This window comes from Manis pentadactyla, chromosome 6 (genome assembly GCF_030020395.1).
Source record: "Manis pentadactyla isolate mManPen7 chromosome 6, mManPen7.hap1, whole genome shotgun sequence".
Taxonomy (NCBI): domain Eukaryota; kingdom Metazoa; phylum Chordata; class Mammalia; order Pholidota; family Manidae; genus Manis; species Manis pentadactyla.
This window is the reverse complement of record NC_080024.1, coordinates 25,156,688-25,184,270: the sequence shown is the minus strand read 5'-3', so window position 1 is coordinate 25,184,270 and position 27,583 is coordinate 25,156,688. Positions and strand designations below refer to the sequence as shown.

Genomic DNA, 27,583 nt, shown 5'->3' with positions numbered 1-27,583 from the left:
CTTGTGTAGAACTCGTTGGAGGTTACCACACAGGAACTGCCCTTTTTTTTTTTTTTTTTTTTGCTATCACTAATCTACACTTACATGACGAATATTATGTTTACTAGGCTCTCCCCTATACCAGGTCTCCCCTATAAACCCCTTTACAGTCACTGTCCATCAGCATAGCTAAATGTTGTAGAATCACTACTTGCCTTCTCTGTGTGGTACAGCCCTCCCTTTTCTCCTACCCCCCCATGCATGTTAATCTTAATACCCCCCTACTTCTCCCCCCCTTATCCCTCCCTACCCACCCATCCTCCCCAGTCCCTTTCCCTTTGGTACCTGTTAGTCCATTCTTGAGTTCTGTGATTCTGCTGCTGTTTTGTTCCTTCAGTTTTTCCTTTGTTCTTATATTCCACAGATAAGTGAAATCATTTGGTATTTCTCTTTCTCCGCTTGGCTTGTTTCACTGAGCATAATACCCTCCAGCTCCATCCATGTTGCTGCAAATGATTGGATTTGCCCTTTTCTTATAGCTGAGTAGTATTCCATTGTGTATATGTACCACATCTTCTTTATCCATTCATCTATTGATGGACATTTAGGTTGCTTCCAATTCTTGGCTATTGTAAATAGTGTTGCAATAAACATAGGGGTGCATCTGTCTTTCTCAAACTTGATTGCTGCATTCTTAGGGTAAATTCCTAGGAGTGGAATTCCTGGGTCAAATGGTAAGTCTGTTTTGAGCATTTTGATGTACCTCCATACTGCTTTCCACAATGGTTGAACTAACTTACATTCCCACCAGCAGTGTAGGAGGGTTCCCCTTTCTCCACAGCCTCGCCAACATTTGTTGTTGTTTGTCTTTTGGATGGCAGCCATCCTTACTGGTGTGAGGTGATACCTCATTGTAGTTTTAATTTGCATTTCTCTGATAATTAGCGATGTGGAGCATCTTTTCATGTGTCTGTTGGCCATCTGTATTTCTTTTTTGGAGAACTGTCTGTTCAGTTCCTCTGCCCATTTTTTAATTGGGTTATTTGTTTTTTGTTTGTTGAGGCGTGAGAGCTCCTTATATATTCTGGACGTCAAGCCTTTATCGGATGTGTCATTTTCAAATATATTCTCCCATACTGTAGGGATCCTTCTTGTTCTATTGATGGTGTCTTTTGCTGTACAGAAGCTTTTCAGCTTAATATAGTCCCACTTACTCATTTTTGCTGTTGTTTTCCTTGCCCGGGGAGATATGTTCAAGAAGAGGTCACTCATGTTTATGTCTAAGAGGTTTTCGCCTATGTTTTCTTCCAAGAGTTTAATGGTTTCATGGCTTACATTCAGGTCTTTGATCCATTTTGAGTTTACTTTTGTATATGGGGTTAGACAATGGTCCAGTTTCATTCTCCTACATGTAGCTGTCCAGTTTTGCCAGCACCACCTGTTGAAGAGACTGTCATTTCGCCATTGTATGTCCATGGCTCCTTTATCAAATATTAATTGACCATATATGTCTGGGTTAATGTCTGGATTCTCTAGTCTGTTCCATTGGTCTGTGGCTCTGTTCTTGTGCCAGTACCAAATTGTCTTGATTACTATGGCTTTATAGTAGAGCTTGAAGTTGGGGAGTGAGATCCCCCCTACTTTATTCTTCTTTCTCAGGATTGCTTTGGCTATTCGGGGTCTTTGGTGTTTCCATATGAATTTTTGAATTATTTGTTCCAGTTCATTGAAGAATGTTGCTGGTAGTTTCATAGGGATTGCATCAAATCTGTATATTGCTTTGGGCAGGATGGCCATTTTAACGATATTAATTCTTCCTAGCCACGAGCATGGGATGAGTTTCCATCTGTTAGTGTCCCCTTTAATTTCTCTTAAGAGTGACTTGTAGTTTTCAGAGTATAAGTCTTTCACTTCTTTGGTTAGGTTTATTCCTAGGTATTTAATTTTTTTTGATGCAATTGTGAATGGAGTTGTTTTCCTGATTTCTCTTTCTGTTGGTTCATTGTTAGTATATAGGAAAGCCACAGATTTCTGTGTGTTGATTTTGTATCCTGCAACTTTGCTGTATTCCGATATCAGTTCTAGTAGTTTTGGGGTGGAGTCTTTAGGGTTTTTTATGTACAGTATCATGTCATCTGCAAATAGTGACAGTTTAACTTCTTCTTTACCAATCTGGATTCCTTGTATTTCTTTATTTTGTCTGATTGCCGTGGCTAGGACCTCCAGTACTATGTTAAATAACAGTGGAGAGAGTGGGCATCCCTGTCTAGTTCCCGATCTCAGAGGAAATGCTTTCAGCTTCTCGCTGTTCAATATAATGTTGGCTGTGGGTTTATCATAGATGGCCTTTATTATGTTGAGGTACTTGCCCTCTATTCCCATTTTGCTGAGAGTTTTTAACATGAATGGATGTTGAACTTTGTCAAATGCTTTTTCAGCATCTATGGAGATGATCATGTGGTTTTTGTCTTTCTTTTTGTTGATGTGGTGGATGATGTTGATGGACTTTCGAATGTTGTACCATCCTTGCATCCCTGGAATGAATCCCACTTGGTCATGGTGTATGATCCTTTTGATGTATTTTTGAATTCGGTTTGCTAATATTTTGTTGAGTATTTTTGCATCTACGTTCATCAGGGATATTGGTCTGTAGTTTTCTTTTTTGGTGGGGTCTTTGCCTGGTTTTGGTATTAGGGTGATGTTAGCTTCATAGAATGAGTTTGGGAGTATCCCCTCCTCCTCTATTTTTTGGAAAACTTTAAGGAGAATGGGTATTATGTCTTCCCTGTATGTCTGATAAAATTCCGAGGTAAATCCATCTGGCCCGGGGGTTTTGTTCTTTGGTAGTTTTTTGATTACCTCTTCAATTTCGTTGCTGGTAATTGGTCTGTTTAGACTTTCTGTTTCTTCCTGGGTCAATCTTGGAAGGTTATATTTTTCTAGGAAGTTGTCCATTTCTCCTAGGTTTCCCAGCTTGTTAGCATATAGGTTTTCATAGTATTCTCCAATAATTCTTTGCATTTCCGTGGGGTCCGTCGTGATTTTTCCTTTCTCGTTTCTGATACTGTTGATTTGTGTTGACTCTCTTTTCTTCTTAATAAGTCTGGCTAGAGGCTTATCTATTTTGTTTATTTTCTCGAAGAACCAGCTCTTGGTTTCATTGATTTTTGCTATTGTTTTATTCTTCTCAATTTTATTTATTTCTTCTCTGATCTTTATTATGTCCCTCCTTCTGCTGACCTTAGGCCTCATCTGTTCTTCTTTTTCCAATTTCGATAATTGTGACATTAGACCATTCATTTGGGATTGCTCTTCCTTTTTTAAATATGCTTGGATTGCTATATACTTTCCTCTTAAGACTGCTTTTGCTGTGTCCCACAGAAGTTGGGGCTTAGTGTTGTTGTTGTCATTTGTTTCCATATATTGCTGGATCTCCATTTTGATTTGGTCATTGATCCATTGATTATTTAGGAGCGTGTTGTTAAGCCTCCATGTGTTCGTGAGCCTCTTTGCTTTCTTTGTACAGTTTATTTCTAGTTTTATGCCTTTGTGGTCTGAAAAGTTGGTTGGTAGGATTTCAATCTTTTGGAATTTTCTAAGGCTCTTTTTGTGGCCTAGTATGTGGTCTATTCTGGAGAATGTTCCATGTGCACTTGAGAAGAATGTATATCCCGCTGCTTTTGGATGTAGAGTTCTATAGATGTCTATTAGGTCCATCTGCTCTACTGTGTTGTTCAGTGCTTCCGTGTCCTTACTTATTTTCTGCCCAGTGGATCTATCCTTTGGGGTGAGTGGTGTGTTGAAGTCTCCTAGAATGAATGCATTGCAGTCTATATCCCCCTTTAGTTCTGTTAGTATTTGTTTCACATATGCTGGTGCTCCTGTGTTGGGTGCATATATATTTAGAATGGTTATATCCTCTTGTTTGACTGAGCCCTTTATCATTATGTAGTGTCCTTCTTTATCTCTTGTTACTTTCTTTGTTTTGAAGTCTATTTTGTCTGATATTAGTACTGCAACCCCTGCTTTCTTCTCACTGTTGTTTGCTTGAAATATGTTTTTCCATCCCTTGACTTTTAGTCTGTACATGTCTTTGGGTTTGAGGTGAGTTTCTTGTAAGCAGCATATAGATGGGTCTTGCTTTTTTATCCATTCTGTTACTCTGTGTCTTTTGATTGGTGCATTCAACCCATTAACATTTAGGGTGACTATTGAAAGATATGTACTTATTGCCATTGCAGGCTTTAAATTCGTGGTTACCAAAGGTTCAAGGTTAGCCTCTTTAGTATCTTACTGCCTAACTTAGCTCGCTTATTGAGCTGTTATATACACTGTCTGGAGATTCTTTTCTTCTCTCCCTTCTTGTTCCTCCTCCTCGATTCTTCATATGTTGGGTGTTTTGTGCTGTGCTCTTTCTAGGAGTGCTCCCATCTAGAGCAGTCCCTGTAAGATGTTCTGTAGAGGTGGTTTGTGGAAAGCAAATTCCCTCAGCTTTTGTTTGTCTGGGAATTGTTTAATCCCACCGTCATATTTGAATGATAGTCGTGCTGGATACAGTATCCTTGGTTCAAGGCCCTTCTGTTTCATTGTATTAAATATATCATGCCATTCTCTTCTGGCCTGTAGGGTTTCTGTTGAGAAATCTGACGTTAGCCTGATGGGTTTCCCTTTATAGGTGACCTTTTTCTCTCTAGCTGCCTTTAACACTCTTTCCTTGTCCTTGATCTTTGCCATTTTAATTATTATGTGTCTTGGTGTTGCCCTTCTTGGATCCTTTCTGTTGGGGGTTCTGTGTATTTCCGTGGTCTGTTTGATTACTTCCTCCCCCAGTGTGGGGAAGTTTTCAGCAATTATTTCTTCTAAGATACTTTCCATCTCTTTGCCTCTCTCTTCTTCTTCTGGGACCCCTATAATACGGATATTGCTCCTTTTAGATTGGTCACACAGTTCTCTTAATATTGTTTCATTCCTGGAGATCCTTTTGTCTCTCTCTATGTCAGCTTCTATGCGTTCCTGTTCTCTAATTTCAATTCCATCAATGGCCTCTTGCATTCTATCCATTCTGCTTATAAACCCTTCCAGAGTTTGTTTCATTTCTGCGATCTCCTTTCTGGCATCTGTGATCTCTTTCCGGACTTCATCCCATTTTTCTTGCGTGTTTCTCTGCATCTCTGTCAGCATGTTTATGATTCTTATTTTGAATTCTTTGTCAGCAAGACTGGTTAGGTCTGTCTCCTTCTCTGGTGTTGTCTCTGTGATCTTTGTCTGCCTGTAGCTTTGCCTTTTCATGGTGATAGGAATAGTCTGCAGAACTGGGACAAGTGACGGCTGGAAGGACTTCCTTTCTTGTTGGTTTGTGGCCCTCCTCTCCTGGGAGAACAGCGGCCTCTAGTGGCTTGTGCTGCGCAGCTGCGCGCAGACAGGGTTTCTGCTTCCTGCCCGGCTGCTATGGAGTTAATCTCTGCTGTTGCTGTGGGCGTGGCCTGGCTCGGGCAGCTACTCCAAAATGGTGGAGTCGCGTTGGAGCAGGAGCTGCTGGGAGGCTATTTATCTCCGTAAGGGGCCTCCCTGCTCCCTGCAGCCCAGGGGTTAGGGTGCCCAGAGATCCCGGATTCCCTACCTCTGGATTAAGTGGCCCGCCCTGCCCCTTTAAGACTTCCAAAAAGCACCCGCCAAAACAAAACAACGACCACAAAAAAAAACAAGAAAAAAAAATTTTTTTAATAAAAAAAAAAAAAAAATTTTAATTAAAAAAAAAAAAGGTGGTCGTTCGTTTTTCTTTATTCTCCGGTGCCAGCCTCAGGCCTCTGCTCACCGGTCTTTCTGCCCTGTTTCCCTAATATTGGGGTCCCTGTCCCTTTAAGACTTCCAAAAAGCGCTCGCCAAAACAAAGCAGCAAAAAAGCAAAAAAAAAAATGGTCGCGCGCTTTTCTTATGTCCTCTGTCGCCCAGCCTCCAGTGCCTGCTCACTGTTCTTGCTGCCCTGTTTTCCCAGTATCGAGGGCCCTGCACTCTGTCCCGGATGGCGGGGGCTGGGTGTTCGGCAGTCCTGGGCTCCGTCTCCCTCCCGCTCTGCCTGCTCTTCTCCCGCCGGGAGCTGGGGGGAGGGGCGCTCGGCTCCCACGGGGCCGGGGCTTGTATCTTACCCCCTTCGCGAGGCGCTGGGTTCTCTCAGGTGCGGATGTGGTCTGGATATTGTCCTGTGTCCTCTGGTCTTTATTCTAGGAAGGGTTGTCTTTGTTATATTTTCATAGATATATGTTGTTTTGGGAGGAGATTTCCGCTGCTCTACTCACGCCGCCATCTTCCGCCCCACCCCTTATTCCGTTTTTTGCATTTCAGTAGCTTTTATTCTAGTTAACATTTTAATAGTAGTCTTATCCTTTTGAATTATTTTCTTGTACCAATAATGAGTCATAAACTTCAATTCAAAAAAATATGGGTCTGGGAAGTCTAGAAAAACCTCTCCTCACTTCTCAGTGGCTGAATTTTCTGCTAAAGCTCTTCATGTGTGGGTACCACCATTTGGTACTTGATGATAGCAGGGGACGCAAGTTTTCCTCTTATATCATCTAGCTCAGGAAGAAATTGTGCTTAGAGGTTAAGTTTGGATTTTGGATTTAAGACTCCCCTCTTGAATCCCAGAGGTCTAAGTTTATAATTTGTTATTTGTTGCCTGTTATTGTCACTGGGCCATATGTTACTCAAGATGAGCAAGTTAAACTTACTTACTTTCGTATCCCCGAAGAGATCTAAGATGATATACTGATCAATTGCTTAAAACTATTTCATACAACAATTAAATTGAACACTAAATAATGAATATATCATGTGTTTTTAAGTCGAGTAGTAGAATTCCAGAACCTTGAGATTTTTTAAGATTAGTTTTGCATCGTGCATGAGTATGTTAGAATTCCAAAATGATTTTCCTCATTGTATAACTCTTGCTAGTTTGGCACTTTGCAGTTTCCTTGTTCTTTTACATAATAATATATTAATTGAGGTTAAAATAGCCCAATGATGTACACAAATTTCATTCCCATTTCTATCACAGTAAAAATCAAACTTGATAGCTCAGTATAAAAGAAACATTGTATCTGAACCTCCTCCATTTGTATAAATTCCCATCATTGTTCACCACCCAAACTAGTCACCAACTATACCAACTACTTATCATTCTCTCCCACCCACCCAAAACTGACGATTTTTTTTAAAGCCGCTGTACCTTTGTAGGCACCATTCCCTCTGACTGAAATGCCTGTCTACCCTCCTGCCCCATCAGCATTGCCTGCCCACTTCCTATCTATCCTTCAAAACTGTCTCTAATGTCTCTACTTCCAGGAAGTCTCTAGCAAAAGTGGAATAAGTGAGACTATTTAGAAGGCTATTAGAATAAACCGGACAAGAGATAAGTGAATGAATAACTGGCCTACAGAAAAACAGAGTATAAGGCATATTGGGCTACCCCCCCAAAATATTTGGCTGTCAGTATAACCTTCTTCTTTCTGCTGTTGGGAACAGGGCCTCACTCGTGATACCTCCATGCCAAAGGTCCCGCTATGCCACCTACTTTGATGTTGCTGTGCTTCGCTGCCTACTCCAGCCCCATTGGTCTGAGGAAGGCACTCAGTGGTCTCTGATGTATTATCTGCAAAGGCTGCGACACATGTTGGAAGAGAAGCCAGAAAGGCCCCCAGAGGCAGATGTCCCTCTCCTGCCCAGACCCAGAAGTAGCTCTATGGTGGCAGCAGCCCCCTCCCTAGTGAACACCCACAAAACCCAAGTAAGAGAACCTCAAGCCATTGTCATTTAAATCAACAACTTTAGCTTTAACTGATATTCTTTTTCTTCTGAGCGTGCAGCTCTTACTTGTTCCAGGGCTGGCTATTGGTGGTGGGATGCTGGTATCCTTTCCCTTCTTTTACCACTAGACAATTTGCTACTCCTTAATGTTTAATTTATCATTCAAAGAAGTGTTATCTAAATGCCTCCTGACCACACTAATTTAGAGAAAGCCTCTGTTGATCCAGAATAATGGAAAACTGGGTATTCTGCCTAACTGAAGTACTAGTTAATAGAGAGTCCTGACATGTAATCTGTCGATTACCGATATCGCAAAATGTGTGACACTAGCATTTTACTGAGTGTGATTTAAATTCTTTCGAATAACTCAAAATTTTCTAGTGCTTCAATGTCATCATTAGGAATATTGCCTTTTGATATATAGGCTTCCTATTTATTACAGATGTTTAGAAGAATAAACTGATTGTATGATGTTAGCATCTCCTGAATACCACATTTTGATAAATGAATGTCCTAATAGCAGGTTGAATCCTTGTTCTACTTTTTCTCATCAACACTATGTATCAAATATGTAGAGAAAAAATGTGACTTACAGCATGTTCCAGTTCTCTGGTTTTCTTAAATATGAATTGACTATTTCTGAAAAAAAATCCGCATATTGTGAAAATAAACATGAGCAATATTTGAGTGAAAAGGAAATATACTCTTTCAGTAGTAGATAATTCTGCCCAAAGTGAATATCTCCTTTGGTGAATCATTAAATGAAAACAAAATTTTTTTGTAATAAAAAGTGAAGAAGAAATTCCATTCCTATTTTCTCACTTTTCCTCAATCTAGAATTTTATGGTCTCACTGTTGAAAACTCCAAACAGAAGTTAAAACTAATGTGAAATATATCACCTTAGTAGCAGGATTTGAATTCTAGATGTCTGGACATACAAGTTAAATACTTCATTGATATCCAGCCAGGAGTCTTATCCCTGTTAAAAATATGACATCTCAATAAGAAAAGTGTTTGGATATAAAGCCCTAAGCCCTTGATCATTAAGTCTACCTTTATTCTCTATTGAGGATCTCACCATGAAGTGTAATGAAGAGGAAAAATCACTTAGCCCTGAGGCCTTTTCCAAGGTTTCATTGACTAATCTACGTAGGTCTGCAGTCCCAGATCTTTCTTCAGACCTTGGCATGAACATTTTTAAGAAGGTGAGTAGAACCACTTATGGTATTTGATATTCTCAGTAATTGAAAAGAAACTTTAGTGGACGCGAGGTGCTTCTGATCATGCTGCAGAATGGGGTGGCTTGGGGGACCTTGGGTCAAGAGGTCAGCTACGAGTTATAACACTGGCTTGCAGCATGGCCTCATGCAAGTCCTTCTGTGCATGACTGGGTTTCCCATTGTTGCTCTGGGAGGCGAGGGTTCCCTCCCCCAGGGGCAAGTTCCCTATGAATTCAGTGAGACCAAATTAAGGTAAGGGCAAGAAGTTGGGCATTTAAAAGGGGATTTATTTTCGTGGCAGTAAGTCTCAGTCTTTTCTCACTCCCCACTCTCCCTGGCTGCTCTCCGAGCTTGCTGCTCATGCACTCGGGCTTAATTCTGCAGGAGGACTAGAGCTCCCCAGCTCTCTCCCAGCTCTCCCCAGTCACATTCTACTTCCCGACCCCTAGCACCAGGAGGAACTCTGTGCGCAGGTCTCTGGTAACTGGAAGACACCTGACCAATTACATACCAGGAACACAGGAGAGGAGAGAATGGATGATTCCTAGCCATCCTTCCTTCGGCCAGTACTTCCCTGACTGACCAGCCACTCTGTCCCCAGTAAACATTCTGTAGATGTGCAAACAGGCTCTTATGCAATGCGTGCTGTTAAGGCTAGGCAGGAATCCTGGTCAGAAGTCTCTGCTTTCCCTGTACCTATCCACATGTTATGTGGGGTTGTTACAAAGCTCAGTCCTGATGGGTGTGTAAAGTGTTTTCAGTAGTATGGTGATGGAGGTAGTTGTGAAAGCAGTGATAGTAACTTGCATTTGTATGGTTCATCTTTTTTTAATCAAGTACTTTATATAAATAGTTCCCATTTAATCCAGTGATTAGACCTTTACTCTCCACATTTTGCATCAAAGAAGCTGAGTCGTATTGTACTTCCCAGACTGATGGGATCATCATGGAACATCTATTCTTGGAGTCATCTCTGTTTTAAAGACAGCAAACACACCAAGCTCTGCTAATAAAGTAATAAGTCCCTTCTAACAGACCACTAGATTTACTACATTCACAACTTCTCCTTTAAGTCACAGTGTAGATTTCCATTCAACAAATGCCATTGAGTATCCACAGAGAGCTAGGACTCTGAACAGGAGAAATTAAAGGTGGAGTCTTTAGGGCAAGTGTTAAAAGCATACACTTGAGAGTCAGTTGGTCAGGGCTCAAATTTCAGTTCTGCCACTTTCAACCTGTGTGATACTGGCCAAACAATACTATGTATTCATTTCTTCATCTGTAAATTGGGTACATTATATACTTACCTCAAAAGGTTATGAGGATTAAGTGAGATAATGCATGTAAAGTCCTTACTGTGCCTGGCACTTGGTATATACTCAGTAAATGTTAATTATTCTGAAGGAAGGAGAAATAAAGGAAGAAAAAAACATAGACTTAGCAACTTTAGGTAGTTTTTGAAAGGTTGAGTCCAAACTCAAAACAAATTCTTCAAGATAAATAGTTAATGCTCTAATGAATCCACTACTCCACCTCTCTTTTTTTTAATAAGTATATGGAACTAATCAAATATAAAGTAATATATGTGTGGTGGCTTCATTTTCTATTTTTCAAAAAGGTTAGCTTAATTATGTTGAAGGACACAGAATATATTTTTAACTTACCTATGAGCTAAGCAAAGAGTTATGTTTATCTTCATTGATAAGGCAATAACTTTCAGTGGCCTACTTTTAAAAACATTAATCATTGTGGGAATAAAAAGAGGTTTTCAGTACTTAATTGGTTTGGGGTAAGGCCTGAGTTGTACCCCAGAATCTCTGCAGGGGCTTTTAAATTTTCAAGTGCTCAGGCTTACCCCAAACCAATTAGGTCAGAAATTTTGAAGGTTAGGCCTAGACATTGGTGTATTTTAAGAACTTCTCCAGCAACTCTAACTTCTTATTCATACAGGATCTTAAAGTTGTTTGATAGGAATAATGGTTTGTACTGATGTGTGCTCTGTATCTTCTTTAACTCTCCTCATTGTCACACATTTGAAATTGGCTAGAACAAATATTCTCAGCTTCAAAAAATAGGACAGAAAGTACTGGCTATTCCAACTGGTGACTCAAGGATCTTACTGCCTAAACGAGTAGTTCTCAAATTTTAGCATACATCAGAATCACCTATTGGGCACACATTGCTGGACGTCATTTACTGGGATTGAATCTGAGAATCTATATTTCTAACAGTTTCTCAGCTGATGCTGATGCTTCCTGTCCAGAGATCACACTTTGAAACTCTAACCCAACCTAACAGAAAGACCCAGAGAATATATTACTTTTTGCTTCATATTTTCCACTCCTTTAATGCATGATGGAGATTTTGCTCATTTCTGTTGGATGATATTCAGTGGCTCTCTGAATCCCTTCTTCTGGAACATTTCCTGTCTTTTGCTGCAGATCATGGGGCCCTTGGGAAAGCAGACGTAAGCTCTCCTTTGCCCTGTGCCTGACCCTTCATCTCTCATCCTTGTAGTTCAAGAGCCGCAAAGAAGACCGAGAGAGGAAAGGCTCCATCCCGTTCCACCACACAGGGAAGAGGAGGCCACGAAGAATGGGGGTGCCGTTCCTGCTCCACGAGGACCACCTGGACGTGTCCCCAACCCGAAGCACGTTCTCCTTCGGAAGTTTCTCCGGGCTTGGAGAAGACAGGCGAGGCATTGAGAAAGGAGGCTGGCAAACCACCATTCTAGGTGACCACAAGGACCTTCCAAAGTAGGGCAGAGCTTGAGTGACCTGTTTTGAAATCTGGATCTAGGGCCCCCAGGCAGATCTGGATCTTCCTTGAACAATTTATTCAAGAAATGTGGGCTCAAAGGTAGTACGAAGTTCCCAGTTCTAAAATAATGCTGTGTTTTCGTAACCAAAGAAATGCAGATAACTAAATTACTTCTGCAAGAATCCTGTACAATTAGACAAGTAATGATCCTATTTCTTAGATACTCTAGATGTGGAAACATGGCCTTAGAGGGTCCTGTGAATTAACTTGTGCTGTGACTTTAAAGAGTCTTTTATTTAACTTGGATGTTTAAAAAGGAAGATGTAAAGAAAAGAAAAAAGTTAGGGGTTTTGTGTTTTTTTTTTGTGGATGGCATAATAAGAAGGCCAACTTAAAATCAGGAGCTGACAGCTGGCTGGGGCTCTACAGATGGTGTCTGACATTTGACTTAGATCGGGGCTGCCCTTATTGCAGGCAGCTTCATCCATCATCTTAACCCTGAGTATTCCCAAGGCAAGTGCAGTTCCTCCTGCTCTTTGGCTGCGCCTCATGCACTTCCTAAGATCCCATCACCCTCACTGCTATTCTTGGGAAAGGCAAAATCTCAGCAGAGACTCTTTCAGATTTTCAAACCCTCTTGTGATGCTGTTGTCCCCCTCAGGGAAGTTCACCCGGCGGGGCAGCTCAGATGCGGCCACTGAGATGGAGAGCCTGAGCGCCAGGCACTCCCACTCCCATCACACCCTGGTGAGCGACCTGCCGGACCACTCCGACAGCCACGGAGAGAACACCGTCAAGGAAGGTGGGTCGGAGGCGGCCCCTGCAGGCGGGAGTTCAGGTTCCTTTTCCTGTTTCCTGTTTTTACTCCAAGTTCCATTTTCATTGTGCTGTGGCTCCTTGTGCTTCTTAGACACTGGCATTTGTGTATTACATTGCATGGTGGTATACTTATGAGCTATTCTTAGGATTTCCTTAGTAGCAGAGCTATTTGACAGCATGCTTTGGACACCACAGCTTTCCAAGGGACAGCATGGACAAGATACTCATGTTTGTTTCGAAAGGTCTTAGACTGACAGTTCCAGAAGCAACTTGGAGGACAGCAGCATTCAGTACCCTGTTCCTCTCTGCAGTGACCCTCTGAAGGGCTTGCCTACCTTCAGCATTAGGAAAGTCACTGCCTTGCAAGGCGGCCGATTCCTTTTCCAGGCAGCTGCTATGTCAGATACGTGCCTTATGTGCAGCGAGTATGTGTCTCTGGGTGGAATCCAAGACAAGTTTTGATTCTGTGCTCTTAACCTAGGAGCATAAATTTAATCCCACTTTTCTCTAGACTGCATTTGAAGTATTTGATGACATCTATTCATTACCAGCATGCATTTATGTTTCATTACTCTTAAGCAATGGAGAAAAGAATCCTTCCTGTTGCTCGAATATACTAGATAAAGCCAAATATTTTAACAGCTACAAACTTGTGGGGAAAATGCTTCAGCGAAACTAGTTTATTTCAATAGGGCCTGTCATTAACAGTGGGTAAAATTCACCTGTTCAATGAAGGTTAAATTCTAGCCTGGCCCTTAAGGATGCCATTTGGACTTTACACTGGCTATAACATTCCTTTGTTATCAGATGTTATATGGCCTTGACCCCTGTGGCAGTTCCATGGGAGCTGAAACTAGCTTTGAGACTATAAGTCAAATATCTGCCAAAACTACAGCTGTGATTGTGGTCATGCTCATGTAACTGTCTAACATTTGTCTCAGGTTCATATGGGGGAAACTAACACATTGCTTTCCTTTTATTAGTGCGATCCCAGATCTCCACCATCACAGTGGCAACCTTCAATACCACACTGGCATCATTCAATGTAGGCTATGCAGATTTTTTCAGTGAGCATATGAGGAAGCTCTGCAACCAGGTGCCTATCCCAGAGATGCCCCATGAACCCCTGGCATGTGCAAACCTGCCTCGAAGCCTCACAGACTCCTGCATAAACTACAGCTATTTGGAGGACACAGAACATATCGATGGGACCAATAACTTTGTGCACAAGAATGGCATGCTTGATCTTTCTGTAAGGAGCAAGGATTTTTCTTTTTGAACCTTGAAAGATAGTGGCTCTTTGGTTCAGTTTTTATCATGCTGGGTAAGATGGGCATAAAGATTCTTAGACATGTTAAACCATAAGATGAAAAAGCTACCCATATAAAAAAGTTCACAAATGTGTCAGCCATCATAGACATGACTTTTTTTTTCAAGTATTATGTTAGAGTTAATCTGATCTCAGAATGTACTTACAATCCAAAAACATTAGTGAATCCTGAATACTTACACATAAATATACATAAATGTGTGTCTTTGTTCTAAATCCCTTTTTTCTAGAATGAAAGAGTGAAAAATTCTGTTTATTTCCTTTTGAATATAAGCAACATGACTACAAACCCCCAGTGTAGCAGGGAAAAATAAATAGAAGTCCATTAAAAGATTCAAACTTGCATTCTCAAGAGTGCCTGTCTTGAGTCTAGTTATTAGCAAATGAAAGGGTTGTTATGTTTTGCAATTATATTTCACAAAATTTTTTATTCACATTAGAGAACCTGGCTCAGCAAATAATTTAAAGCATTAAAATGGACAAAAGGACATAATTTAAACATGCAAATATTTTTCATTTAAAAGTGAAGTGTAAATAATGATACAATTGTGAGGGTACAAATGTACCTCTATTATGTGTATAAGGAAGTTATTGTGCTTTATCCATTATTGGTAGAAAGTGAAAGGCAAAAGAGTAAAACAGTTTGATTTTAAAAAGTCAGTTGAATAAGTTTCCATTTGGGCAAAAAATTAGTCTCCCATTAGTTCACTATGCTACAGTATCCCCATGAACTGTCTGTACTATGGCAAGTTTGGAATATTTAAGTGAGATAATGCATACATACGTTTTTCATTCTTTGTGTGACTTATACCCTACATTAAGCACGTACATGAAATCTGAATGCAATTTAGATAAGAACATCTGAAAATTCCTGAGTTATTTATTCCGAAGTTTATAGAACAGCCTAAAGGAAATGGTTTGAACAAAGAATAACCAAATCAATGTGGGAAGAGGTGGTTCAGGTAACTTCATCACCCTGTTTATCTGTCTTCCTCCAGGTGGTTCTGAAAGCTGTTTATCTTGTCCTTAACCATGACATCAGTTCTCGTATCTGTGATGTGGCACTAAACATTGTTGAGTGCTTGCTTCAACTCGGTGTGGTGCCTTGTGTAGAAAAGAACAGAAAGAAGAGTGAAAACAAGGAAAATGAGACTATGGAAAAAAGGGCAAGTGAGGGAACTTTCCAGTTCAAAGGAGTATCTGGAAGTTCCACCTGTGGATTTGGGGGCCCTTCAGCTAGCGGAGCTGGAGACGGTGGAGAAGAAGGAGGAGGTGGAGATGGAGGAGGTGGAGGAGGAGGTGGAGGAGGCCCTTATGAGAAGAATGAGAAGAATCAAGAAAAGGTACGACTGAAGCACCTTCTGTGTCCTCATGACATGTTGCCCTGCTTTCTTTCCAGTGCTGGCTGGTCAGCAATCCATTGACTCAGGTTAGCAGCTAGTCACTAGAGCAAAAAACTAGTGGGTTGTAAAATCTCTTCTTTAGGTTCTCACCAGGCATTAGTAGAAAGAGTTAAATGAAACTGTACTCTAAATTCAAAATCCAGGGCCACCCAAGCAGTATTAGAGCCAGTTCCCTGGTCATGTTATTTCTGTAGAAGAGCATCTTAGATACACTACAGTGCTGTAATTCTCAGTCTGCTACCAAGAATAGACTCTTTCTCAAAGATTTTCAGGGTTTGAACTAACTGAGCAGTGTTTTAGTCTTCTCAGACCACCATAACAAAATACTAAAAATACTATGGATTGGGTGGCTTAAACAACAGAAACGTAGTTCTCACAGTACCAGAGGCTGGGAAGTCCAGGATCAAGGGGCCAGCATAGTAGGTTTTATTGTGCAGCTTCTTCTCTTGGCTTATAAGCTTCCACTTTACTGTGCGCTCACATGACCTTTCTTTTTGCACGTACAGAGAGAGCCAGCAAGTTCTCTGGTGTCTCTTCTGATAAGGACCCCACCCTCATGACATCATTGAACTCTAATTACTTCCTGAAGTCTACATCTCCAGTGCCATTCCACTGGGGCCTAGGATTTCAACATCTGAATTAGGGGGAGACACAAACAGTCAATCTAAATAACAAATGTAATTTCTCCTCAAGATGAAGTCCTTTCTCTTGATTTAAGCAACACATTTTTGGGCAGCCAACTTCAGTCACAGTTAAGGAGAAAGAAAGGGAAGAATTTTGTTTGGGTACTTGATTAGCTTTTTGGTGTTGGTTGGAGACTAGTCTTGGCCCTCTCATGTCTCAAGGTGTCACATCCCAGTGTCTTCAGCTTTCTTAATATTGATTATTTCTGAACTTAATTCCCTTTGCCGTGGCAATACCTGAGTTATGACCTCTGTATTTAACATTGAAAATTAGTTTTTTCTTTTAATTTGGGTTTTAAATATGAATGATCATAGCTTAAATTCACATAACTGACACTGATAACAGTTAACAGTTCAGGGTTTTAGGTGGAAAATGCTGTTAAGAAATCAAAATCAATAAGAAATTTGAGTCTCTAGTAGGTGACAATCTACAGATCAGGTCAAGTGTTTACAAGTGTGAGATGACACTGTGCAGAGTTCCACCATCTGTGTATTACCTAAACTGTAAGTTGTCCATCTTTTTTTTATGAGGGTATCAGGCGTTCACATCTGCATAGTGTTGCAGTGCTCCTTCCTCTGTCACAATTTCTTTTCCATCTCTTTAAAGTCCTCTCCAATTCATGGATAAATGTGCATTTATTATCTATATTTCTTCATCTCATTGTCTACTCCTATCTTCCCAATTTACCTGGACTCTGATTTAAATATTCCTGCCCTCATATTCTTGGGTTCCTGAACCTTTTCTTTAGGATTTTCTTCTTGTGCCCTAATCATGTATGTATTGTTTTCCAACTCTAACAGTATCTTCTGGTACTTACGATGCCCAACTTCTTACTTCCTCATACATGACTGAGGGCAACCCAAGGATCCTCAGATCTCACTTTAGGTGAAAGTTATTGAAATGATGGTACACATCACAAGGGGGATTTGATCTTGGATCCTAAGACCTAAGAGATCATTCAGTCAAGAGTTGTGTAGGAATTAGCAAACTAACACAAGTTATGAGGACCAAATTTATAAACACAGCAAATGGCAAGACTGATGAAATTTTCATTTTTTAACCTATCAATCTATGCTGGCCACTCAAAGAGATACTAGGTGGTGCTATGTCCATTATAATATTGAAGGGAAAACAGAAAGAGAAAAATTAAAGAGAGTTGTGAAGTTTTGATAAGTTTTTATCAGTAAAGGTTAGATATTTCAACTAAATTGATGAAAGCTTTGGTATATATCCTAAAGATATCATGAGGTTCATTATCAATGCTATGTTTTTGTTTTTGTTTCTGGTTCTAATCACCCAATTAGTATTTTCATCTAATTGCTTATTTTAGGCCTGTAAGTCTCTCGCTTATTTAAAATCTAGGTATTATACTAGATCCTTGATAATATAAATGCTATTTTGACCAAAGTTATCATGTTTTATTAATATGGGATTTTTTTGAAGTCAGATTAATCTGCAAAGTAGCCACCAAGACATACATGTTTTGTAGATTATTTCTACAAAATAATATTCTTTGTAATACAAGGAAATTTACAAAGTTAAATCTAACTGTTTGGTCAAGTACATTGTGTTTGTGATTCTCACAGGTCTGTTCTGCCCCAAAACCCTTTTATTTTCAGCCCAAGAGTTTATCTAAGTTTACAACTTAGTAATACCAGAAGCATGGGGAATTGATTAATTCAGAAAGGAAGACCTAATTCCTATTTCTACATTTGCCGCTAACTGGTACTGAGAGCTGGAAATGTTATTTAATATCTGTCCTGATTCCTGCCTATAGCTTGATAAACCTTTCTGAATGTCCCCTATGAGAGGAACCTAAATCCCAAAGATATCAGAAGTCCTAAAGAAATACAAACCTGAATAGATACTTACAAAGAGCTTTTAGAGCTAGGGTTTTTTTTTTTAAGGAACATATGGTAATTTAAAAAATGAATGTAAACCTATCTTCCCAATCAGCCCTTACTCAGGGTGAATGTTTCCAAGGCACTACTGAAACTTCCCTAAGTAATTACACTCCCACACCAGGATGTGCATCACTCCTTAGCACCAGCTGCCTTACACTTCTTTGGAAATAGTTCATGGAAGTTCATTCTTCTGGAAGATATGTTCCCCACTGACAAGGCTTAAATGGAACAAAAGGAAGGATGGTAACAGTTCTCCATAATTCACCTCAGGAGGACTTCCTGTTTAACCTCAAGGGAGAATGAGGTTGAATGTTTACTAATTTCTTTATATTCTCACTCTACTTACACATGAGTATTACAATATAGTGAAAGTATAAAATTAGAAAAATCCTTTGAAAATGTCAGAAATTGCCATGCCATTTCACAGTTCCAGACTTTGATCAGTTCTAGAAATTTAGCAAAATTCTTGCTTGGTGGTACCATCCAAAGCCTGCTGATGAAGACAGTTTCTAGGAAAACCTATTCACCTTCATCACTGATAATCTGCACTGACTCCTTTAAGCGTGTTGTTCTGATAGTCTATCAAGGATATGGAAGCATGTCTTCTAATAAGGAGGTCTATATTCATATCCTTTAGCACTAGAGGGTATTTAAAATGCATAGACATTTTTCTTTTTAATCGCATTCTAGGTTTTACGAAAGTTAGCATGCTTGTTGAGCCCTTGACAGTGTTTCCTAAATTGCAGGTGCTAACTGTAAAGCATATAAACTTGGTTTAATCATGAAATAGGATCTTAGTAGCAAAAGGACCTCAGGGACTAAGTAAACAGATTTCTCTTCTTTCTTGTGCATGGGTACTAGGATGAAAGTACCCCTGTAAGCAACCATAGGCTTGCTCTGACCATGCTCATCAAAATAGTGAAATCTTTGGGATGTGCCTATGGTTGCGGAGAGGGACACCGAGGGCTCTCTGGAGATCGTCTGAGACACCAGGTATTCCGAGAGAATGTAAGAGAATTAAAGTAGATTCCATTTCCTCTCCCTCTTCCTTTCCTCCAATTTAGGAATGAGTCCTTTGACAATGAGGGTCAGTGTTCCCTGAAAAATGTTGTATTTAATAGGGGCAATTAATGCTGTCTTGGAGTGGGAGGTTTCCCACAAGATATCTCAAGACATCTAAAACCCAGGCTTAGGAAAGCTTAATTGGGAAAACACTTCTGCCTCCTGCCTAGGGCAGGCCAACTGCCAGTTGGTGAAAGGGTGTCTAATTGGAAAGTGTGAATTGTAGTTTTAAAAACTCTGTAAAGATGAATACATTTAGCAAGCTTCTGATGGTCTGTGACTAATGAGTTTTTAATCACCAGCCTGGGTATTATAGAAACATATTTTATACTAAAGAAAGGGGTCAACGTGTAGGACTTAGTTTGTTATTCTTATGTAGATATGGAAAATGGCCCTTATTGAGACAAAACAGGACTGTAAAAGTAGCCAGTCATGTTCTGGCTGCTTTGTTTGAAAATGACCTTGACTTCTGAATTTTTGAAATCCTGTCCCTTTGAACTGTGTGAAACTTGAAACTCTGCACTTGAGCTTGCAAAGCCTAATTCTGTCATGGAACATGGGCTGATTCTAGCTCATTTCCATTTCCCTGGGCTGATGGCTACTTTACCCTTCACATTTGAGCAATAACCTACCTCCTCTTCAAGTCCGAGATGGAACACTTGCCTCATACATACATTTGAATTGCAATCATAAGATAATATTCTCCTAAGAATAAGAGTTTGATACAAATTTGAGTCCAGGAAAGCCTTTGGCATATCTTGGCAGAGTTTTAGGATCATGTCAAAATCGAATGCCAGCCCATTTTTCCCTGGTATTAGTTTTTGTCATGAAATGTTCACACAGTGTGAGCATGCTGGGTTTCTTTCTTAGCCTGTCATCTACCTATCTGTCCATCAATCTATCCTTCTCTCTTTTATATTGTATTATGTTGTATTTCTTAGTTTATTGTATCTGTACGGGGGGCTATATTCACAGTAATTAACTTTTAAACTCTGAAACTTGAAAACTTTGACCAAGATCTAGATTTTGAGGCCAAAAATAAAAAGTCAACATAATAATTAATAAGGCAGTAGAAAGCTAATGTTGTCCCCATCTTTGCACATGTGTATGTGATGATTGATCTTTGGTTTTTAATACTGTCACAGCGTGAATAAACGTCTTCAATTCAATGCCTGTAATATCACTCCTCATGCAGAAGACCAGTTCCATGAAATGAAATACTAAAATACAGTAAGAAGTGTCTTGCTTTATTTGGAGATATAAACTGGCTCTGACACCAGAACCTATCTTTCTAGATTTGGAGAGAATAGGGCTCCTTGGATCAGAAGCCACTTGAGAGACCATTGAGACTGCCTAGTTCCCGAAGCTTTCTTCTGCAAGAGTACCGAACATCTCCTGCCAGGATGTCCAGACAATTTTCTACCTGGCTTTTTAGCATTGTTGGCTTACATGACAACTCTTCAATTATCTTGTAACCCAGTTTAATAGTCATTATAGGGATTATATTTGCTTATCTATGCTTAGTAAACACACTATCCAAGGGATACAAATCTAATACATTTTCCCTGGGCATGCTTAATTCAAGAAGCTAGGCATTTACAGATTTCTGAAGTATTAGATTTTTCATAAGTCACTAAACTTTTAAAATGTTAAGAATATTCCGTACTTCTGCCAGATCAGTGCTAGCAATTCTAGCATGTGTCTTAGATTAATCTAATCATTAGCTGATGTTCCTAAATTGTTGTAAGGAAATTCATTCAAATGGTTTTATCTTTCTTGGAGAACTTTAAAATATTTTGGATGAAAATTCTTAAGGTTGGATATTCTGATTCTTGCTTAAGTCTCCCATTGAACTCATTCAGACATTCTAATAGCTTCTAAAGAGATTTGAAACTATGCCTTTTTGGGTATATTTTATAGAGAAGATAGAATATTAAGATAGTTATACCTTAGGGCTCTCCAACCCAGGATTTTAAAGTGCTTTGTAAATATTGCAATGAAGAGCTTCACAAATTCATTATGGAATGATAATTGAATACTTCTTCACACAGGGTGTATTTTATCTAAGGGCATTGCAAGCTTCATTGTACAGTAAGCAGCAATTATTTTGTAGGAAAGAAAAAAATGAGCTTACCTGAGATCTAGCAACCAGTAACCTCACTGGAATAAAAAACCTAATTTTTCAATCGTCTAAGACCTAGTAAAGGAAGAATTAAAAACAAACAAACAAACAACCAATCCACCTGACTGTGTGATAGAGATAAGGAGATTATAACAAGGTCATACCATGTACCACAAAGCCTATTGCTATTTCTAAGTTTCAACATCTTACAATCTTTCTTTTCCCTCTCAAAATGTCCAAGAATCTGTTTTTGGTCCTTGATTTCTCAAAAAGGTGATATAACTCAAATTTTCTTCTCAGACACCATGAAGGACCCAGTGAAGTCCCAATATCTGGGGATTGCCTCCCCCAATTTGACTTCCATGCTTATGCCTGATGTCCCAAAGTTCTCCACCTCTGATTAAGTTGGTCCTCACCCAACCACCCTTCCTTTCTTGACCTTTAGCCCTTTTCCCTCAGCCCCAGAGTTTTGTTATTTCCCCACTTCATTCCATTTTTATGGACTTTCTTGTATCTCTTCATGCAGAATTTTTCTTCCTCAAGATATCATCTAATCATTTAATCTCTATTACCAGTCATTTTAAGTCCTTGTGAGAAGAGAGTGGTATCTAAGCAGAGGTTCCCCAGACAAACATTATCTGAATTATTCATGAGACAAGCTATCGTAAGAGAAATAAGCACTTTGAGGAGGCAGACCCTGACTTCTGATTTTTCTGCATTGAAACTTGTATGACTTGGACAAAGTCCTTGACCTCTTTGAACCTCAGTTTCCTCCACTGTAATGCAGTGTTACTCATCAAATCACAGAGAAGGTGTGAAAGTCAAATGTGATGCACTTACGGGAAAGACACACATTTTAAACAGCAAAGCACTGCCTGAATGTGGTTTTTTTCCTCAATGGTGGGAGAGGGCTTGGAGGCCACCTAACAAACCCAGGTGGTATCACACACATTCTGTCTGTGGCCTGCAGCCCATGACTGATTATTCTGATGGTGGGATTTATTCCCTGTCTTTCTGCCAGATGGCAAAATTATTTGCTGGATCATAAGAAATATAATTCTGAGGAGCAGAGCCTAGCCAATGGTCACTTGTTTTTCATATCCATAAGGCCAACTTCTATTTAAATATCAAACTTTGATATTCAAATGCAGACACATAAATAAACAAACTAGACTTGACTTTATTTTGTACCTCTTTCGTGCTTTAAGGATCTTTCCCCTTCTGGCCTTAAAAGAGGACACCGGATACCCACTTCCTACATCCCCTGCAAGCTCTTTGTTAAGTCTAACTAATTTAATTAGTAGTTGAGTTTGCACCTTGCACCAAAGCCTTTCAGGTTTTCTAAACCTGGATTGCCAATCCTATCACCTACCTAAATTTTACACTTTGAGCTTTTTCCATTGAGATCTTAAAATCTTGATCTTGGTGAAAATACAAAACTCCTTTGGGCACTAGCATCAGGCCTAAGCTTTGGGTTTTTCCTGGAGCAGCCCTTCTCAAAGTAAAGTCTTCATGCTGCCAAGCCTCTCTCTGTCGACTCCTTAGTCAGAGTGTTGGCCAGCACCAGCCACCATGAATGGATGGACACCTTTGCCTTCTGAAGGCTTCTGTCTCGGACTACTGGTATCCCTAGCTTAAGCTGGTACCTGTGACTTTTTCACTTTTCTTCCTTCATTGCAGGCCCAGAACTGCCTTACTAAGCTATACAAGCTAGATAAGATGCAGTTCCGACAAACCATGAGGGACTATGTGAACAAGGATTCTCTCAATAATGTAGTGGACTTCTTGCATGCTTTGCTAGGATTTTGTATGGAGCCGGTCACTGACAGTAAGTAAAGCGGCCTCAGGTTCTAGGAGAAATCACTCTGAGTGAAGCAGGTAGCCTTTCAGAGGCACACTACATGTGTGGGGATAGAATTTAGAGGAAAAGATTCATGTGTATGTGTGTGCATGTGTGTGCATATGTGTGTGTAATAAACGAAAAGCTTCAATAAACAAAATCATCTTTGATGACACATTTTGGAGGCTTTCTGAGAACCACTTAAATCCGTAAATGGAAATTTCGTACAACTGTGGTGTCATCCTCACCATCAGCCCCGCAGTCTATCCTACCACTCACGGCACTCCTCTCTCTCGTGACCTTCTGTTCTAAGACAATTGAGGCAGAGATCAAGGAGCAAGGGAATATATTCATTCATTCAACAAGTATGAAATGAATAACTATTATGTGCCAGGCACAGTGCTTGGAGAGTGTTTTCACAAAATAAGACAGGAAAGAAAAAATATATATAAAAATAGTAGCAACACAATATTGATATGTACATGTACACATACATGTATACTGATTAAAAAACAAACAGACAAGCAAATGGATCCATAGATGGGCCCACAAGCAATTTTATGGCTTCATGGCTATAAGAAAACTCCAGTATAAAGACCTGAGTTATAGGGGAGACTAGCGAAATCCAAATGCATCCATAATAAACCCAACATCTTCAGTACCACTCGAATGCAAAAACACTAATGAAATGAAAGTGATGCATGAAGCCTGAATTGAGTAAAATGTACATTTAAGTAGGGCCTGGGAAGAAATAACTTTTTAATATAGGCTTTATTGTTTATACATGTGTTGTTTAGTTTATAATGAAGATACATTTGATAGGCAATCAACATGTAGTTGATTAATTTATAATGAAGATACATTTGATAGATTTAGAAGCAGTTTTCCTGTGTGTATCCCAGGCTTTATTGTTTATCACATTAAATGAAAATATTGTTCCATTATAGAACCCTTGAGATAATATTTGTTATCAAAGTTATAAATTAAAACATTACATATTAAAAAACTATGAATTAAAAATTATAGTTGAGATAGTGTAAGAGAATTTTTTTTATTGAAGTATAGCTGATATGCAATAGTATATTGGTTTCAAGTATATAACACAGTGATTCAACAGTTACATGCATTATTAATTTCTCTCCCCAACTAGTGCAGTTACTATCTGTCAACATAGAAAGATGTTACAGAACCAAATTCTTGATTATGAACTACTATTTTTCTTTTTGAAGTTCCTTGAGACAGAAATTATGAGCAGACTAAAACATTTCTTTCTGTGGCATAAAATCTAGAGATAAACTCCTTCCAATTGCCATAGACAGTGAGTGGTTGGTAATAAAGTGTGTTCCTGTAAAGCAATGAATTCCTTCTGGGATCCTTGAGAGATGAAATGGCTCACAGTGAATCAGTCAGCCAGACACACAGGTCCCTGTCTGATCATGCTTGGAGCTGCCCCTATGGTCCACAATTGGCTTATGAGCCATGAGGGTTCTTCTGGGAAGGCCACAGAATATATAATGTGTGCTCTACAAAAGGTCCATAGAAATGTGAAAAACTGGCATAAAATGCCAAGGAGGGTGACAGACTCACGTCACTGGCATTTCGTCTTTGAATGATTTAGAAGAGATGGCTTCTAGGGAGGTTATAATTTTCCCTCTCTGTTTGTCCAAAAAGTCTCTGGAAGCAAGAAGCTTCTGGAAGTCCTATGCAATTCTTGGCAAGACCCAGTCTCTGTTTTGTTTCCAGTGCTGATGTGAATGAATCCCCTGCAGGGGCCCTCCCCTCCTCTTACCTCCCCAGCTCACCTGGTCAGCCCCATCTCACTCCACTTCTGACAGACCAAATAATTTCCTCACCACCAGAAAGGTTGAATCAAATAAATTCTTCCTCTAATGAGGGACCATTTGGTAGATTATTATTTTTTTAAGTTATCACCTATTTAAAAACTACTCTAGGTCTAAAGTCTTTCTTAGAGTCAATAGTTGATTCTCTTTTTTGCTAAGATTTAGCAATTGAAACATTCCACACAATGATGGAATATGTCAAAGTAAAGACTCTGAAGGAGATGGAGCTGTTTATCTCCAAGTCTGTACAGAGATTATTAAACTAGGGATACATTCAATCCTCTGTTTCGGTGTTTTGTGTGGCCCTTCACTAATTCCTGGATGAGAAGTTATTACCTCTTTAACCTGTGCAGCTTAATGGAAACATTTTGTTTATTTGGTGCCTTTGTATTCCAGACAAGGCTGGGTTTGGAAATAACTTCACCACGGTGGACAACAAATCCACAGCCCAGAACGTGGAAGGCATTATCGTCAGCGCCATGTTTAAATCCCTCATCACCCGCTGCGCTTCAACCACACATGAATTGCACAGCCCTGAGAATCTGGTGAGAAGTTCACCTCTTCTTCCCACAGGAGTTCTGTCTCTGCTCTGAGAAAAGTTATCATGTCATGGTTCTCATGAGCAGGAAAAGTGGAAGTCTCAAAGTCTGAACTTTAAAGTTAAAATACCTATTTTTCCAAAGGTGCCAGTAACTCACGGTGAAGCCTCAGTAACACATTTCTCCTCCTTGTTGCTCATTATCCTTCCTGCGATGGACTTACCTTCCTCTTCCAACTCAGAGGTTCTGTGGTGGCTGGTGAAATAGTTGCAAGGTACTTTGAGCCCTTCAGAATGGAGGTGGGACAGCACAGCACGTTGGCTCATGAAGTATTAAAGAATGTTACGCCAAGCATTTTTTTTAAACAGTTCTTTAAAAATTAATGCAAATATGCTGATGAATTTCGTTTTGCTTTCTTTTATTGAGTGCTATAATTTCTTAGCTACTGCTCATGAAAGAGTTTGTTAATTAAACCACTGAAGCCGCAAGTAGTGTGGGAGGAGAACCAGGCTATTAAAGGTTAGTGCTTAATTGCTACCAAGGAGATTGTGGTTTAAGATACTAAAATGTAGATTAAAGCCAATAAATCTGACATGAATAGATGAAATCAGTTCTCTCTGGGAAGTAAAGGAGTGTAGTCTCTTAGATGTTATGACTTCTGTGCAGAAATCCTCCCATTTATACATCTATCTGCTAATTTACCCTCATCAAGGAAATCATTTTAAACTATTCAAGACCACTGAAACTATTCTCATACCTTGAGATTAACAGAAGAAAACCCCAAACCGAGGGGAATTTAATTCTGCTGTCAAAGCCACCCCATTAAGGTTCTTGGAGCTCGAGAATAACACGGGCCTGAGCCATGTGTTCAATCTGGCCATGGCAAGAAGTAATTTGACAAGTTGGTGATAATATAGGTGATGCTTACATATCTTAGGCCATAAATCATGCACAGTACAAATAACTGTATTTGTTAATTTTCTTTAAATCATCTTAAGTTTGACTTTAAACCCCCATTCTACCACATTGACTGGAAGTTGAATCCCAGTCGTTCTTGGGTTTCCTTATTTCATGAAGTGGTACAAAGACCCTGAGACTTAGGTAGGACATAAGACCTAGAGGTCCCTGGTTCTCAGTCATTAGTCCACACCTCTGATTGCACACAGGGTTGCCTGCTGCGTGCTCAGGGCTGGATACGCTACTGAGTTTGGAGCCCCTGTTCTGGGGATCTTGTGCTTTTCATGGAGTAGCTACTAAATAGTATAGTGACAGCACAGGGGATTGCTGCCCGCACGGCCCAAAGGGTGCTTTCTCCATGGTTTCCTCGGTGTCTGTTCCTTCTGCTTTTCTAAAGGTCATGGAACATACTTGTGCCAGTGTTTTAGGTTTTGAACACTGCAGTTATCAAGGTGTTTTTCAGGCTTCTCTTTTCTGCTTTTCCCTGAGCCTTTCTTAAGGCAAAGAATACACTTAATTACCCTCTTAAAGAGGGAAAAGTGAGGGAGAAATGCTGAGTGCAAAGCTTAGTATCTCAAAAAAAAGGTCCTGTATATTTTTTTAAATGTTGATTAACCAATATACCGGTTTTCATCTATTATTAAATGCATTATCTTAAATTCACAAAGTCATGTTCAAATGGACTCCAACATACATATTGTTAAATATATCCAGCAAAATGCATCATCTTTGAATAGCAGGCTCTGTTAGAAGTGTCTAGAAGACTTAGCATACTTTATCACAGTGATGCAGGCTTGAGGAGCTAAGCAGGGACTGAACAAATCTCCAGTCTAAACAAAATTCTGATTGCCTTTTTTCTTGCAGGCATCTCTTCGAAAGTCACAATTAAGAGAGAAAATTAAAGCTTGGGAATCCAGTGGTTAAAACTATAATTGATGTCTTTCTAATGATTCTTGATAATCTTGCCATAGAAACAATAGAGAAGCAGTAGACCATCGGTTTCATTGTCATAAATTATCCAACTTTTATGATTCCACACTGATCTAAGGCTAAGGAGTTACCTTCTCCCTGCTTCCTGTGAAAACAATTTAATCATGCAACTATCTTTCCCCAAACTTTCTTTCTTGCGTCCAAACAGGGGCTGTATTGTGACATCCGTCAGCTGGTCCAGTTTATCAAAGAGGCTCATGGGAATGTCTTCAGGAGAGTGGCCCTCAGTGCTTTGCTTGACAGTGCTGAGAAATTGGCACCAGGAAAAAAGGTGGAGGAGAATGAACAGGAATCTAAGCCTGCGGGCAGTAAAAGGTTTGAAGCGTTAG

The 27,583-nt window shown here is 39.7% G+C and overlaps 1 protein-coding gene across 18 annotated transcripts in view; it reads left to right on the top strand.

The window, feature by feature from the left end:
* Positions 1-27,583, top strand: part of UNC80 (unc-80 homolog, NALCN channel complex subunit) — a 244,565-nt gene that overhangs the window by 43,641 nt on the left and 173,341 nt on the right. For 11 of the 18 annotated variants that reach the window (XM_057503591.1, XM_057503594.1, XM_036926835.2 and 8 more), the window contains exons 8-17: positions 7,501-7,762; positions 8,854-8,988; positions 11,521-11,737; positions 12,425-12,601; positions 13,566-13,834; positions 14,911-15,255; positions 18,765-18,911; positions 22,768-22,915; positions 25,165-25,313; positions 27,403-27,569. In XM_057503591.1, the coding sequence (XP_057359574.1) occupies positions 7,501-7,762; positions 8,854-8,988; positions 11,521-11,737; positions 12,425-12,601; positions 13,566-13,834; positions 14,911-15,255; positions 18,765-18,911; positions 22,768-22,915; positions 25,165-25,313; positions 27,403-27,569 (2,016 nt within the window). The remainder of the gene's footprint in view (positions 1-7,500; positions 7,763-8,853; positions 8,989-11,520; positions 11,738-12,424; positions 12,602-13,565; positions 13,835-14,910; positions 15,256-18,764; positions 18,912-22,767; positions 22,916-25,164; positions 25,314-27,402; positions 27,570-27,583) is intronic. The other 7 variants (XM_036926834.2, XM_036926833.2, XM_036926836.2 and 4 more) reach the window with 3 other exon arrangements.